Source organism: Lipomyces tetrasporus (genome assembly GCF_029532465.1).
Source record: "Lipomyces tetrasporus strain NRRL Y-64009 chromosome Unknown POJ06scaffold_7, whole genome shotgun sequence".
Classification (NCBI taxonomy): Eukaryota; Fungi; Ascomycota; class Lipomycetes; order Lipomycetales; family Lipomycetaceae; genus Lipomyces; species Lipomyces tetrasporus.
In genome coordinates, this window is record NW_026611602.1 from 854,172 (window position 1) to 870,611 (window position 16,440).

The 16,440-nt window shown below is 47.1% G+C and overlaps 6 protein-coding genes across 6 annotated transcripts; 1 reads left to right on the forward strand and 5 right to left on the reverse strand.

Moving 5' to 3' along the window:
• Nucleotides 1–469: 469 nt before the first annotated feature.
• Nucleotides 470–4,254, reverse strand: POJ06DRAFT_132907 (uncharacterized protein). The gene is made up of 3 exons (XM_056184398.1): nt 3,407–4,254; nt 1,680–3,356; nt 470–1,623 (listed from the first exon to the last, which is right to left on the reverse strand). Exons 1-3 carry the CDS (start codon nt 4,043–4,045, stop codon nt 592–594), a joined length of 3,348 nt encoding a protein of 1,115 aa, XP_056042769.1. The 5' UTR covers nt 4,046–4,254; the 3' UTR covers nt 470–591.
• A 722-nt stretch (nt 4,255–4,976) lies between these two features.
• POJ06DRAFT_269381 (uncharacterized protein) lies at nt 4,977–6,586 on the reverse strand (the record flags this gene model as incomplete). Its single annotated transcript, XM_056189371.1, has 2 exons — nt 4,977–6,233; nt 6,293–6,586. 2 exons carry the CDS (start codon nt 6,584–6,586, stop codon nt 4,977–4,979), a joined length of 1,551 nt encoding a protein of 516 aa, XP_056042770.1.
• A 921-nt stretch (nt 6,587–7,507) lies between these two features.
• Nucleotides 7,508–8,945, reverse strand: POJ06DRAFT_239212 (uncharacterized protein; the record flags this gene model as incomplete). Its single annotated transcript, XM_056186030.1, has 2 exons — nt 7,508–8,689; nt 8,748–8,945. 2 exons carry the CDS (start codon nt 8,943–8,945, stop codon nt 7,508–7,510), a joined length of 1,380 nt encoding a protein of 459 aa, XP_056042771.1.
• A 1,476-nt stretch (nt 8,946–10,421) lies between these two features.
• POJ06DRAFT_239213 (uncharacterized protein) lies at nt 10,422–10,838 on the reverse strand (the record flags this gene model as incomplete). Its single annotated transcript, XM_056186031.1, has 1 exon — nt 10,422–10,838. The coding sequence occupies one exon, from the start codon at nt 10,836–10,838 to the stop codon at nt 10,422–10,424; it is 417 nt and encodes a 138-aa protein (XP_056042772.1).
• A 1,466-nt stretch (nt 10,839–12,304) lies between these two features.
• On the forward strand, nt 12,305–13,730 carry POJ06DRAFT_132937 (kinase-like domain-containing protein). The gene is made up of 2 exons (XM_056184399.1): nt 12,305–13,226; nt 13,279–13,730. Exons 1-2 carry the CDS (start codon nt 12,406–12,408, stop codon nt 13,673–13,675), a joined length of 1,218 nt encoding a protein of 405 aa, XP_056042773.1. The 5' UTR covers nt 12,305–12,405; the 3' UTR covers nt 13,676–13,730.
• Nucleotides 13,731–14,001: 271 nt separating this feature from the next.
• On the reverse strand, nt 14,002–15,985 carry POJ06DRAFT_132941 (uncharacterized protein). Its single transcript, XM_056184400.1, has 4 exons — nt 15,563–15,985; nt 14,471–15,483; nt 14,332–14,421; nt 14,002–14,276 (listed from the first exon to the last, which is right to left on the reverse strand). The coding sequence occupies exons 1-4, from the start codon at nt 15,783–15,785 to the stop codon at nt 14,181–14,183; spliced, it is 1,422 nt and encodes a 473-aa protein (XP_056042774.1). The 5' UTR covers nt 15,786–15,985; the 3' UTR covers nt 14,002–14,180.
• Between the last annotated feature and the right edge of the window lie 455 nt (nt 15,986–16,440).

A 16,440-nucleotide genomic window follows, 5' to 3' on the forward strand; every position in this document is an offset into this window, starting at 1 on the left:
GCTTGCTGTAGTTTTGAGAAAACTCGGTTAGAACCAAGGTTTGGGTTTTGAAATTTCACAGTGTTACTGCTGCAGGGCAAGTAACATATCGAGACTAAGCCGAACTCAGAACACCTGCAGCCAAATGTATGCTTCTTAGCGCTTTCTGCTATACCTATATGTTAACCTACTAATTGATGCTGCTTGAGTAGTCACTTATCTACGGGATCATTTCTTGTATTCCGAGAATGCCGATGCCATTGACAACCCCCGCAGACAATGGGCGCGCCGGTTGAAATCCATCCTATCCGTTTCAAGCAATTAGAGATTGCTGTTGACGCACTTCTCTTTTCTGTAGATAATTGCATTTCACAAACTAATCGATTGATACTAAGGAAACTCGAGCATCTTCAGTATGAGCCCACAAGATGCACCAACAATTGAGTAAAGGATGTTCTCTTCCTTTTTCCACCGCTTTCTCAAGTACCAAACTTGGCATGAAATACATCGTTGTAACCAAACAAATGTCATACACAATATAGATACATTAAACATGCAGATCACCAAATCCAACCATTCAACGGCGCCAAGTTTTGTTACTCAATTCTTAGTTTACTTCTCCGCGGCTTCGCTATTCTCCGCGGCTTCGGTCGCAGTCTCCTCTGCTCCAGGGTTCGGCGAAGACTTTTTTGGTCCATTATTTCGCTCTTTTTTTGAAGTTGTGAGCTCAATAATGCGAGCCTTGGCCTTCTCCACTCCCTCAGGTGGTCCCTGGATCTTGACGTCCCTCGTCGTTTTCTGGGGTGGAACAGTAAGTGTAACGCCAAACTCTTGCTCAATTGAGCGCTTAGTGCTGCCACCAGGTCCAATAATGAATCGGTGCTTCTCCAGGGCAATATCAACCTCGGACTCAATCTGGTTCTCAAGTTGAGCAACTCGTCGCTGAATTTCCTGAATGACCTTCGTGACAACATCCTCGTTACCTTGGACTGCGATCTTGGTGTCGGAGGAGCTAGCTGGCGGTATGCGGATAATACGGCGCTGCTGGGAAACATCGTCCGGGCCGCCAGACTTCAACACAATATCGCGAAGAGTAGCACCTCTGTTCCCGATAAGGCTCCTGTGGTACTTCTTGTCAACATTGATAATTTGGCTAGCGAACTGCTCGAACTCCTCAACCACTTCAAGAATTTTGGCCTTGGCTTTCTGAATGCCTTCCTCAGTTCCAGAAATTGCAATAGCACTAGTGTCATCGTCCGTTTCTTTTCGGACAATATCAATCTTAGCTCCTGTGGAGTCCATGACATCATTGATAAATTCACCGTTTCGGCCAATTATGCGGGAGATCGCCTTCTTTGGAACTGTAATGGTAGTGCTGTGTCCACGCTCAGCCTCATATTTGTACAGCTCCAAAAGCTCGTCGCGAGCCTTAGTGGCGCCCTTCGATGGCCCACGGATCACGATCTCGTCTTTATTCTTCGGTAAGAAGTCAGAAGCATCACCGTTCTCAAGCTCCTCTGATCGTGGGAAATTGACTCGGACATCATAACGCTCCTCAAGTCGCTTAACGAATTTACCCTTCTGGCCAATGAGCGCGCTGTGATGCTCAATAGGAACATTAAGCCTGAGCACGATTTCATCTGCCTGTCGAAAGCGTTAGTAACTAACACCATGTTTGGAATTTGACGAAACAAACATACCAAACGCGATGCAAGAGCTTCTATTCGAGCCTGAGTCTCCAAAACATTGCTTTTGATTCCCTTAATAGTAACAGTACCCTCATCGCCAAGATCTATTTTGACCCCTAATTCCTCTCTATACTTTGATATGTTCGAGCCGCCCTTCCCAATTAGTTGGCTAGAGAACTTCGTGGGAAAGTCAAAGCTGACGGAGAAACTGTTCAGAATTTCCTGGTTACTAGCCTCCTCAACAATCTCCTCGATCTTCTCTGCAACACTGTTAACCTCATCAGCAGGGCCACGAATAACGACACTGTCCACAGTGATGTCATGAGACTGTGACGGGCGATCCTTATTTAAACCAAGCTGGATGTAAACAGACGATTCTGGACCACTGAGTGCATTGATTGTTGATCGCTTAGGCCCAATTATGAATTTGTGGTTCTTAGCGGGAATGGTAAGAACTCTGGTAACAAGATCCGCTTGCTTGGTCTTGATATCCTCGAAGAACATTATAGCAGAATCAAGGCCAGATCGGATCTCGCCGTCATCGGGGCCAAATTCGTCAGTGTTCTTGCCTTCATATATAAGCACGATATCATTAGATTCGTTAGCCTCATCAGGGATAAGTGTCTCAACGCCAAACTGCTCCTTCACTTTTTGTAGGTTTCGACCCTTAAATCCAATGATGTGTCGGTGAAGTAGGGGATCAATCCCGGCGAGATGGGCAACCCTAACGGATGGGATTGAGTTAACCAAATCAACGACGTCCTTGCGAGCCTTCTTGACGGATTCATTCGTCTTTCCCGCGATATCATAGGCAACCTCTGGAATGCTCTCGTTGAATAGCTCTTTGAATGATGGTAGTGAAATCTGAACGTCGTTGTTCTTTTCGATGTCCTGCAGACGTTTTGTTGACTTGAAATAGCGAGTGAGATCACAGGCATGACCGCGGTTCTTGCCATGCGCCTTGGAAATGTCAATGCGCTCCAAGACAATAGAATTGGCCTTGGTCATTGAAAGGTTAATCGCTTCTCCTATTCTTGCGCGCGGTCCAACGAACGTCACAATGTCAGATGGATCCTCGGCAGGGGGAACTTTGACAACGCATCCGGTAATATCAAAAATCTCCTGTAGAGTCTTTCCCTTTTCGCCGACAATAAATCTGTGCTGGCGCTTTGGAATAGAAGTATTGGCTGTGCCATAAGATCGCTGTAACTCCTGCAGAGACTCCTCAAGTTTCGCTTTTGTTTCCAGAACAGCACTGCGCTCCCCGGAAATAATAATGACTGGAGCAGCATCACTGGGCTCTCTGTATAGAGTCGGTACTCGGACTTTGACATCCTTATCTTCTTCCAGTGCACCAACTTGTGCAGCAAAGTAGGGGAAATAATCAGGGTTGATTTGTGACAGTCGAATGGTGAGGTTCTTTGTTCGCTCGGCAACAACTTCAAAAATTTCCGCCTTAGCCAACGCAACTCCATCGATGTCACCTTCAATGGTTACGTCTGTGGTCTCTTCTTCGCCATCGTCGTATTTAAGGTTGGACGAGCTATCAGCATCGCCTTCTGCGACGTCTTCTTTCTTCTGGACTTGAATCTTGGTCGACGTTTTTTGCTGAATAGCTTTCAAGTTTCTGCCGCCAGTACCAATGATAAATGGCCTCACGCTGGAAGGAACAGAAATCTTCTCCGTCACCTAACAACATAATTAGTACCTGTGCACAGAGAACAGTGACTCTTAACTACCTTGGCCGTGAGTCCTCTAACAAGCGCTCTTCGCGCAATCGCAACACTCTCTGGCTTGCCTTTAACAATGAAAGTCGTGGACAGAGATTTGCTGGTTGAGCTCTCAATGGATGTGACGCCAGAGACATCCTTGGCTTTGGTGACAACTTCAGCAAACACTGCTCGGTCGCGAGACTGTGGACTAACGACAAAGTCAAAAATATCCGTGATATCAGACGATCGAACAGGAAGAGGAGTTCTTCCCTTTCCATTCGTTTTCGTGACTGACGACGAAACCGGCTTACTACCCCAGATAGAGGTCGCGGCGCCAGTTTTGCTGGTTCCTCCGCCAAGGGTAGGGAACGCTTCAAGCGAAGTGATATCCAGCTTCTCCTTTGCTGGCTTTTTCTTCGAGGCATTAGCAGCGGACGATGCTGTCGCGCTTGTAGAAGTCAAGGTATCGGCTGATGGCGGACTTGACGTAGGGAGCGAGGACACGGTTGTGTCGGCCGTAGTGACGGAAGAAGTGAGATCCACCGAAGCATCATCTTCGACAACGACAGTCACATCGGTGACATTCGTAGCGGTGGACGCCTCGTACTTCTCGCGCAAGAGATCTGCCGGTGAGCGCTCGACGGCTGCAGCAGGCAAATCAGACATGATTAGTACAACTGACCAATAATTCTTCAGAACGTATAATTGAATGCACAAGAAATCCGTCCGCGACAGTTAACTCGATATAATCGCCTGTTCAAGCAGGGTAAAGCCAGATAATGCTGTTGCCTAGAATCTCGCAATCTGGAAAGGAACAACGAGCAAAACAACGAGCAAACGAATGATCAATGCCGACAGTATTAAGACAAATAATTCAAGAGATTGAAGGACCGGATTTCTCTTGATAAGCGATAGATTCACAAACGAATCAAGTCGACATCTAAAGGCTGAGATATCTAAGACTGCGAAGAATGCCAGAGATGTCAGTCAGGCTCGCGCAACAAAGAATGACCACGTCATTAGTTACAAAAGTAGCAATTGGCACCGGAAAATTATCCCAGCAATCTTCGAAAGAAATATAAGACTCACCAGATGCAATTAGATGAGTAAATGAGAGAAGTAGCCCTTTTTAGGTCGATGCGGTATAGCAATGCGCAATGCCAGATGATGGTGGGGGCGAGGAAGTGTAGCAGGTTCGACTCGGAGCGCGGGATATCTTGGAGCTAACGTTCAGAGATTGGGTCACTTAGACGTTACCCGGTTTGGCAACGCTTTCGTTGTCGACATTTCCACTGCAGCTGGAAGATTGTCAGCGCGGTGGTAACGGTTGCAGCTGCAACTAACCCTCAGGTTATGGCCGTGACTTCTGTGACTTGACAATACCTTCTATTCTGAACGCATCTCTGCGTTGTCTCATTAATGTGACTCCTTATTCTATCTTGTCTCAATGGAGAGTAGAACCACAATGTCTCTGTAGAGAGGGTTACCTCCAGTACTACACGTGTCTCCTTGACAGACTATCAATCGACTCTTGGGAACTGTATATACGATACATGTATCATTGGGGTCAAACATCGTCATCGGCTATCACCTCACTTTATCCACCTCCTAGCAAACTCCTCGAGTTAACCACAAGTATGCCCCTGCTAAATTTCCAATCTAGCCTGCTTCTTAGCTGCTTGGCCATCTTATAATTTCCTGTTACCGTCATAACCTCTCTTCCGCCAAATTCTGCCGCACAGCCCAACATCTTGTCGGCAACCAGCACTTCATCAATAGCGCCAACATCACCTGTCGACGACGACGCGTCAAACACTATTATGTTCGGAATGCCTGTGAGAGTCTCCTCGCGATCATTACGCAAAGTTACATCTGAGTTAAATAACAATTGCGTACGCCTTTTTTCTTCGGAGCTTCCCATCTTCGACACCAAATCCAACAATTTCTCTTTGACGCTTGCACTGCACGTAAATATCCTTCGATCGCTGTCTTGGGATGCGCAAACAAGAGAAAGTATGGTATCCATCACACTTCGACACTTCTCCGCTTCAATCTGCCTCTTCAGAAAAACAAAGGCGTTCCCTGATTTCCTATATCTCCCAGTGGCCAAGTGTCTTTGCGACTCTAGCCGTTCGTGCGATCGATCGGGGTCTAAGTTGGTAATATCTGAAACTATGCATAACAATCCCGTTACATCAAAATTAAGTACTGGCGGTATTTGGGCCTTAAAATAGCGAGTATCACCTGCTATGACTTTCATAACCAGCTCGCTGGTAGAAAGGATTTCTACTCGAGTCAGATCAAATAGTTGAACCTTTACGTTCAAGTGGAGCTCTAGCTCCGCCTTGACCGCTTCTATCAGCTCAAGGTCCTCCTCGGACTCGGTAGTATTGCAAAATGCAATCGTTACTTGACGCTTAAATTTGCGAACTGGATGTCTCAAGATTCTCGGAAACCCTTGGTCACTTGCCGAAAGTAAATCCTCGATAATCGGCTCGGCGACGTCTGAAGCCTGCGCTACTTTTTGCGCCATCTTGCACACGTCTAAGTACGGAATCCAATCCCTGACTCTGAAATTATTACCCTCATTATCCGCCATTTCGGTCATCAAAGTGCCGAGTTCTCTCTTTAGCTGGTGCGCAGTAACCTTCGAAATCTTGACAATGTGCTCACCATAGTCCACCAGTAGATCTCCGCAATAACCACCATGTCCACCGGGTTTCACGGATGACCCTAATGAAATGACTCCCGAATATTGACCCGACCCAAAAATTGCCCAGATTGCTTCCAAGTTAGGGAGATTTGTAGAACGGAGACGGTGTGGCACTCCATTGTGCGGCGACGAAGGGCTTAGCTACGAAGATTAGCAATTACATGCATACAACTTCCAAATGATAGCACCATATATCTGACCTTTTCCAGCGCCTCTAACTCTGTTCTGACCTGATTCTGAAACTTTCGGACGAACGCCGGGCCGACTGTCCAGATGGGAGTGATCGAACCTTGTCGCTTAATCCCAATCCCACGACCATTCTGTTCGCGACCGGATGATATTACCTCTGCTAATCCATTAGCCAGAGCGTATACTTGGGCGTTGAGGTTGCGCGCTCTTGTTAGAGTACTCTCAAAGAGTATGCACGTGCTGTTATCCAGGAGAGACTTAGTCTGCTGCCCGTATCGGGAATGCGTGGAAGTAAGCCTCGTCATGTCGTACAGCACGCCCGATTCAAGCCATATTTAATCGGCTCCTCATACCCTTTGTCTTTCATACAATCATTCTTGTAACAAACAATTTCATCTAGCACGATAGGGCTGGTGATCGCTGACCTAAACTGGATGTCCCAAGCAGGGGTAATTCAACAAAGGACGATAAAATAAAGTTACGTTATATTAATAATTGTGATAACTTAACTTAAGTTAGTGCTGGTAATTATCACTCTAAAAATTTGAGCCTTTTTTTTTAAACGTGGCGCGGTAATGACGTATAGTGTAGAGTTAATAATCGAAGTCCCGTGAGATTATTTGTGGACTACAGCTGGTATTCTCAGAAATCATGAAAACATTGTTTCATTGCGTTTTGAAACCATCACGCGTACAGTTCAATTACTTGCCTCAGAAGGCACAAAAATTGTGGCCTCTTTGCAGCGTCACGAATCAACTGGTAAATGGAAGTATGCCCTCGGTCATCCGAATTTGGACACCTTGTTGAATCTCATAACGATATGCATACATTTTTATTCCAATAATGGGATGCATCGAACCTCGTAGGCTCCAAACTCTTCAGTCTTCTCTGGCTAATATGATATGATCAATGCAACATGTGATAATTTTTGGTAACTTCCCGCAGAGCTTTTTCCGGGTCCAGATGCACCAATGGAGAGAATCTCTCCTATGGAAGTGGTGATACAGTGCTTTAGGGGCTACGGGAATTACAAGTCGCAAAACTTAACCCCTGAGTTAAGTCGCAGAAGGGCTACGCTTAATTGAAAGCCCCCTGGCGTACGTTAACAGTTGCATGGGCAGAAATATCTGATGAATGGAGCCGCACCAAACACCTTTAGTACTTGCTTCTCATGAAAGAAATAACGAAGAGGCAATATATACATTTCCCCGGACATCGCAGTGCCGCTACTCTGTCCTCTTCTCCAGAATCAATTTGCCAACCGGCTTTTCGACTACACCATCCTCAGCCGTATAAATGCAGTTTCCCCGTAAATAGGTCTTCTCTACCAATCCCTTCAGTGTTAGCCCCTTGTACGGCGATATCTTGTTCTTGAAATGGATTTTATCTTCCGTGACAACAAACTCCATCTCGGGGTCAAACACGACGAAATCGGCGTCATATCCAACTGCAATTTCGCCTTTTCGACCCTGCAGACCAACCTGTCGCGCTGTGTTGCGCGTAGTCCATTCCGAGACTTTCTCAAGACCTATGCCGCGCTTGCTGGCTTCGGTCCATAGAATGGAGAGCCCAAGACCTAACCCGGACACACCGCCCCAAGACTTAAAAAAATCGCCAACCTCGAGGTCCTTCAATGCTGGCGTGCAAGGTGAGTGGTCTGATACCACGGTCCGAAGAACGCCGGCTTGCAATGCCGCCCATAGCGCGTCTTGGTTGGCTTTGGTACGAATTGGTGGGCAGCATTTGTAATGGGTGCCTTTGTTGGGAATAGTCTCGGATGTGAAGGTAAGATAGTGAAAGCAAGTCTCTGCCGTGAGGTTGATTCCGAGCTCATTTTGGGCGCGTTCCAGAATGGGAAGCGTCTCGGCAGAGGAAATGTGCACAATGTGGAGATTGAGGGTGTCCTTCCTGTCGCACTTTGCAGCAAGGTCTACAATTGTCTCGATCGCTGTCCTCTCGTACGAATCTGGCCGAGAGTCGAGAAACGAATCGTATGCAGTTGGGGAAGCTGAATCTGCGACTTTGGCCTCGCCTTCTGGCGGGAGCATCTCCGCGTGGAACATGAGCACAGACGGCTGATTTTTTAGAACATCCATAGCCTTCGCTATGTCCTCGGGCTCGACAGCAGGGAACTCGTCAACACCGGACTCAATCATAAAGCATTTGAATCCTCGCACGCCAGAATCAACCAACGGGACGAGGTCGTTGTCATTGCCAGGGATCACGCCGCCCCAAAATCCGACATCAACCCAGGCTTGAGAGACAGCAGCATTGAGCTTCGTGTGCAAATTTTCAACGGTGGTCGTAGGAGGGATTGCATTTAATGGCATATCAATAACCGTGGTAACACCGCCAGCGGCAGCTGACTTGGTGCCGGTTTCGAAGCCTTCCCATTCCGTTCGGCCGGGCTAGAATTTGTCAGCGGAGCTGGTCGACACGAACCCGTAGGCACGAATTGTCAATTACCTCGTTCAGGTGAACATGGCTGTCAACGAGGCCCGGAAGGAGAGTCTTGTCCGAATAATCGTAGTAGGTATGGCCCGTGGAAGGCTCGAGAATGCCCGGCTGGATGTCCGTGATCTTGCCGTCCTCCGAGACGAAGATTGAAGCAGGTACGAACTTCCCGTCGAGCAAAACACGGGAGGACACGAATATGCTCGCCATTGCAGTAGCTGCAAGGTAAACAACGAGCGATCAGGGTCGACGGGTTAACCTGGGATTTAATATAGGACTGGCGGTTCAGTAAGGTCCATAATCACTATAGTTGCTCAATGTCTCTTCACATTAAAGCTATCGCGAGGTCGACGCGCACATGGCCGAGCCGCGCACTCAGGCACGCGCGTATATCTCAACACGCCCGCAGTCTGCCGAGGTGTCTGCCCGCCTCTCGCTTGGCGCACCTTTACGTATAGGGTACGGTGTAGAAACCAATTACGAAACTGATGCTGCTAACGTGAATAGTGCTTAGGACAGAATACGCGGGCATTGCTAAATGCGAAGATTGGACCACTGCCCAGTGTGGACATCCAGCTGGGTGCCCTACGAGACGCAGACGTAACAGCTATTTGAAGCCTGAATGACTGGATCGCAGACAATATAAGACTGACATTGTCGCGAGCTGATGGTGTACTATTGTCATGGAACTTAGAGTCGTCCTGTAGAAGTGAATGTTTGACACACAGTGAGTGATATACATTGATTAAAGTGAATCGTCTTTGATGTTGTTCGACGTTCGGAGCTGAACTGTTAGTAAATGATAAAGTGAACCGAGTAGTTATTAATAAATACTATTAACTATAAAGCAACAATTTCCGTGGATTTCGTAAGATCTATATTAAAAGATAGGAATAAAGACTGATAATAGCTGTAATCCTTATAAAAGACCCGCTTGGGGTAGTAGCTATCGCTCTGATATATGGTTATTCACTGTAATGCTTGCCGTACGATTTAAGCAAAAAGATTAATCTATTTGGCCAGCTACTGTAGTATGCCTCTGGCTTCCAGTCTCTACAGAAGTCGATCCTTAAATATGCTATTATATTCGCCTTTAACATCAAAGCTGATAAAGCTAACCACCTTACGGTTTCTCCACGCCTTGTAGATATGCTCCTGTAGAAGTAGCAGTACCTACTCTATCGACCGCCGTTTTCTTACTCTAAAGTAGTTTGTGGGTAGGAGCCCAAACGTCTCGACCGCATACGTGATCCTATCCGCCACGACCGCCTCGACGATCTTGCCCAACGTCGACAGCAGTGAGATTTGTCTCCATGCCTAGGCGATTGTGTAGTCGCCCTTGTCTGGTTTTTCGAGCGGGATGGTCTTGGCAAATCCTCCACTGGTCCGGCAGTTCTCCATCCATCAACGATCTTAGAGGGACGGGTACCTATTGATCGCCGAAAAAAGATCTCTCGTCGTGCACGGGCTAGAATTGTTATATTTGATCAAATTACGTTCAGCCCTTGTCACAATAGGATATGTGTTTGAATGTATACCTCATTACATTGGACTCTCATGCGTCATTGATGTTATAGTAGGAATTGATGTTATAGTAGGCTCGATGTTTGCAAAACAAATTATCAATTCTGTTACCACATAACCTCTATGCGCTAAGAGATATTCCTCTGTAGAATGCCCTAACAATTACACCTCACTTTGTTGAGGCGTCTTTACAATAGTCTCAACAATACTCGAAATACGCCCGTCCTCTGCAACCTCAACGAATTGAAAAGTTTCAGCGAGCATCAATGAGCCATCGCCTCGCCTTGAAGTTGACGTGTGCCGCTCTGCAAGCTGAGTCCCATCCCGAAGGAATACGGTCACCGTCAATTTCACGCTGCCTGTTGGCAAGATAGTTCGAAGCCACTGGATATGTTTGACAAAAGCAGGGAAGTCGCGTGTGGTCTCATCGTCCCGCTGGGTAAAGTCAGGCGTAAACATCTTGTCCAAGTCTGTCTGCGTGTCTTCGGGCACGCCAGAGAAGAGACTCATTAGGGCGGCTTCATAAGTGTCTTTGTGATTTGTGAAGTGCGTCTTGCGCAATGGAGCTGGATCGGCCATGGCTTTAATGTTGACTGAATCTAGCGGAGGGAAGAAGGCAAGAAAATTGTTGAGGATGATCAGGGTATAGAGTAGCGATGTATCTATACTTTATACATGGCCGACCCAGTGCATATCCATCCGCCTTGGGGATTTCGTCATGGTCCCGTTGCACTAGGCTGCAGGAATCATAAACGAGAGGCACGTCTGTTGCCTAGATTTCTCTCGCTTGTCGTAATGTCGTTGCCTACTGCTGCTATTTATACTACCACAGCCATGCAATTAGTTTCGGAAATACGAGACCGATTTATTTAGTGGAGGCACTAGAGAGGTCGAGGAATGTCTCATCCGGTAGAGGTTCAAGCCGTGGGAGGGGGAAGCTTTATGGTGTTTGATGTCAATTTGTAATTTATAGTTCAATTAAGATGATGTTTTATGAAGCTGCAAAGATAAAATATGGTATCACCATATCAGAGACGAGAAGTTGCATTATTTGAGCATCACGTGATTACACTTTGCCTAAAGAGGAAGGGGTGTAGCTTTAGTATGATAACAGGGGGGTGTAGCTTTATCTTGGGCCAGTACTTTAAGCCACTTGGACGCTACCAGTTCGGGCGATGCGTATTCGACTATGGGCACGGGAAGAGCCGTCAGGCTCGCAAGGAACAAGGAACAAGGAACAGTGTTAGGTTTTTACCTCTGGGAATATTTGTTTTCCCACTTGGGTTTTTGTTTTGCCCGGGGGAATTTTCCCTACACCTCTGTCCAAATGGATGTTCCTTTAGATAGATTCTCGTATGTATCCGAGTACAGCCACTCGACCTGCGGGCAAGCTAAGTCGTCCTTCTATCAGAAGGGAGTGGCTGTGCGTTGAGACTTTGTCTCCTTGCAACTGGGGAGGGAGCGAATTATGGCGCCATGGTCACATGACTGGCATGCAAGGTGGCCTCGGATCGCGGCGTTGTCAAAAAGTTGGGTCTGGTGCCGTCTAAATACAAAGGAGGTGTCTGCATCTAGCAAGTGCTATCTGCAGTCAGCAAAATTACACAGATCCAAACCGACTGTTTCCAGTGTCTACTAAACTCTAATACTACGCTATACAAAGTATTCTGTAGCAGATCTGCCGGAGACTGGCGTAGACTCGCTTGTAGACGCTAGCCTGTATTGTAGAGGCTGTTCCCTGCCTGATGCACTGAGATGCACTGCTAAGGCACGCGAAGGTGGGGAGTGCCGCCGTCAGCCCGCGAGAGTTCAAGAGGCGCTACACCATCACGATTCGTCGTCACTTCTCCCAAAAAGACATCATCCCCAAACACTCCCCCTCGTTTTGCGTTCTCGTCGCCTTCAGCTCACCTGGTTCGCCGATCCGCCTTCCTCGCTCGTGAATGTTGTGATTGTCCGTCTTGGCGCCAACTACACACTTCGACAGCACTTGTATCCGCGTCATTCATAGCTCTTTGCACGAACTCGATCACGTCACCCCGCAGAAGTTCCCGTGCTTCTGCGGCACCCCGTTTGCTGTCTGCTTGTCCTCCTACTCCACTCGGCGTCGACCTAGTGCTGCGACCGTCTTGGTGAATTTTTTGGCATGCCCGACGAGCAAGTTCTGCCGGCCACCGGCTCCGGTACCGCGCATTACGAGCCGCAGACGCAGGCGTCTCAATCACAGCCCATCTACGGCGAGCAGTATCAGCAATCCCAGCAGCTGCCACCGCAGGAACAGCAACAGACTTATCCTTCCGTACAAGCGCGAGGACATCCGGAGATCCCGCTGGAGCAAGCCATACGCCAGCAGCAGACCCCATCTCCATCCACAGCTTCCCTTTTGCCGCAGCGCTCTACCGTCACACGCGGCAAATACTCAATTACGGATTTCGAAATCAAGCGTACCTTGGGGACGGGATCCTTTGGACGTGTGCATCTCGTGCGATCAAAGTATAACCGCCTTTACTATGCGATCAAGGTTCTCAAGAAAGCGCAAGTTGTACACATGAAGCAGATCGAGCACACCAATGATGAGCGCCGGATGCTGAAATTGGTAGATCATCCGTTCCTCATCCGCATATGGGGTACTTTCCAGGACTCTCACAGTCTATTCATGGTCATGGACTACATAGAAGGCGGCGAACTATTTTCATTGCTGCGGCGATCGCAACGGTTCCCGAACCCGGTTGCTAAGTTTTATGCCGCACAGGTCACCCTGGCGCTGGAATACTTGCATTCTCACAATATCATCTATCGAGATCTGAAGCCAGAGAATATCCTTCTTGACAGGAAAGGTCACATCCGAATCACTGACTTTGGCTTCGCCAAAGAAGTGCCAGATGTCACATACACTATGTGTGGCACGCCAGATTATATTGCACCGGAAGTTATTGCCCGAAAAGCTTACAATAAGTCGGTGGATTGGTAGGTTGTTCGAACTAGACGACGAGTTGATCGGCATCTAATATTGCAATAGGTGGTCTCTGGGGATCCTGGTATTTGAAATGCTTACGGGCTACACTCCATTTTACGACCAAACACCTATGAGAACGTACGAAAAAGTCCTACAATGTGAGGTTCGCTACCCCAACTACATTCTTCCGGAGGCTCGAGATCTCCTTTCGAATCTCGTAACCCGCGATCTCACCCGACGGTTGGGTAACTTAGCAAATGGCTCTGCCGACGTGAAGAACCATCCGTGGTTTGGCGAAGTTGACTGGGATCGAGTGCTATCGAAACGGATTGATACACCATATGAGCCGCCGATCAGGCACGCCGGTGATGCAAGTCTGTTCGAGCATTATCCTGAAGAAGAACTGAACTATGGTATCCAAGGACATGACGACTTTGGATATTTGTTTCCAGACTTCTAACATGAATTGTACTACATATGCCACGCTATGGACGCCGCAGAACATCACTATCATCACCTCTTTTATTGCTATTGATCCTCCGGCCCTGTCGATAGGCATAGCACTCAATTCACACCATTTGAACATTCCAGTGAAATTTCTTAACATGACACAGGCGGACAACGTATGCGATAAAGATCTCTAAGAGATAAAGAGCAAACTTAAAACAACGACATTGGTTTATATGGCTACTGTTTGGGAATTTGTAATGTTGTTGTTCTTGTTGATTTGATGGATATTTATGCGCGTTTTCTAGTCTGGTTGTTATTCTGCGTATAATCTTTGTGCGTTCCCTAGTAACTGGTATTTGTTCCATCAAACTGCATATGTACTATACTTTACATGTGTTGTATTTTCTTTTCCCATAGTTGTAAGTCGTAACTATTCATCCTGCAGTACCACGCTTCGTTGCCGATCCCACTAATATACAAAAAATCTGTGATACCTGGTTATGATACCATATTTTTCAGACGTATTTGCCATTCTCAAAATCCATTTCATCGACGAAACATGTTACGATGGGGTGGCCGCCAAATAGCCGTCCATCTAACCCATTCACCGCCTGCAATATTGGTAAGTGACCCATTCACTGTGGCTGTCAATGACGGTTTACGTACCCGTAATGCAGATAGTTCAGCCGTGAATTTGACATATGCGTTCACTGTGTCTTCTTTCTCGTCGATGTATACCCGTTCAACATTGCCGTACTGCACTGTCGTCAGTCATGCTCGCGAACAAAGTTCAAAAATTTGTTACCTTCAATCCGCATTCCGTGCCTATTTCGCCAGCCAAGTCTTCATCAAGTTGATCTGGTTGAACAATTCCAAAGAGCACAATGACTTTCGACATGGCACCAAACTTTCCGTCCTCTGTCTTTCTCATGTTCTTATCCACAATCTTGCCATGGCCTTTCATGGACTTATCCGCACTAAAATGAAGAGCTTTGGTAATACCGCCTGACGTTGCTCCTAGCCCTGTACCTGGAGTCCATCCATATTTTGTCAGTAAACGTTTCGCAAACGTTTCTTTTGCCGTCTTCTCGCGCGGTTTGTTCGACGGTGGAGAGGGAGGCAGAGGAGGAATGTAGTCTGATTCATCATCTTCATTATGGGCTTCTTTAACTCCCGTGAAAATTACTGGTGCTTTGGCTATGGATGTGGAACTTTGCTCGTCTTGATATGATGCCATGAATGATCCAGGAGCAACGAACGACGGCTGTGTAGATGGCCTTTGTTCCTCTAGTCGGCCTAGGCTGGGTGTTTCGTCATCTTCGCCCTCGCTTGTTGGTATACGTGATGCATCCTTGACATCCGCATTCTCCTCGACATCCGCATTCCCCTCGACATCCGCATTCTCCTCTTTAATTTCAACTTCCATTTCCTCGTTATCTTGTGATACGCTGCCCTCTGCTCGCCTCTTCTTCAGATTCAAAAGGAATTCTCGCCAATCTTCGTCCTCCATGAATTTCTCTTCACTCTGCAAATATTCATCGTAATTGTTCGGTCGCAATGGATCGTACGCAGACTCCCAGTCAATAGCTTGTATATCTTCGTCGTCCTTTCTCTTCTTACGTTTCCGACTCCGACCTTGTTGTTTAACTCGCGCATACTCAGTGGTGCCTGCTTCATCGGTTGCAAAGTTGCCTAGAGTAACGGCCGAGACTGGCCGCGGGACCACTGTCGGCGGCTTGCTGATGACTGTTACTACTTTGTTGGGCGCAACAGTGGACTGGGTACTTCGAGATCGTATAACTGGCTGAAATTGCAATGCTGTTCAAGACAAAGAGTCAACCACGTCATTCTATAAATGCTTTCTACTACAACATACGTGCTGCATGAGACAACATACCTGCAGAAAGCATTTGCTTCTTCTCACTCTCCTCAGGAACGAGCTTACTGGCCTCACTTTTAGAAAGATCGTATGTGACTGGTGCCTTAGATGCAACAGTTGCCCCCGTCATCTCGGCATCTAGACCGTCATACAACGATCTTTTTGGAGCGGTTGCCGCCGACGATTTGGCTACGGCATCCACTGTAGAATCCGGTGGTAGGATTGAGCTGTACAGTGACATGGCTATAGTTACCGTAATATAGAGCACTGCAGCGATCAGTTGTTGGAAGTTCTGACTTTTGCGCGTGTATCTCCGATCACGACTCTCATTCGTACCTATGCATTCAGATCTTTATAGCGTTGATTCGGTATCCCATAGTCGGGTCTGCGTCATCTCGAGGATAATATTTGCGAGAGTCGTCTCAACTGCAGGATGAGAATGCGACTGGAAGTTGGGACGTCAAATTTCAGTATTTCCCAAAATATATAAGGTTAGGGTACGAAATTTATATGCCTAAGCTTGGATTCCATACTGAATATCGAATAGAAGAAGCAACTGTAGTGGTATGAACTGGGGTATGAATACAGCCCTGGCAGGGAGATAGCCAGATTATGAACTCTGAGCGTTGGACCAAATTTGATCAAAGGTGGGCTACCATGAACGGCAATAATTCGTGTAGGACAATATTATTAATATCTGTCACAATAGATGCAGTCGCATATGATTGCAAACACAACTCAATCCGTGCAACTGTTATTGCCTCAAAGAATTATTACAGTCTCGGAATTATTGCATACGTGCCTCAGATATCGAGCAACAGCGGATGAAGTTAGTATAACGTTAATCTTTAGCCCAGGCGTTCGCTTATACAACGACAGTTCTCGACGATTTTCAA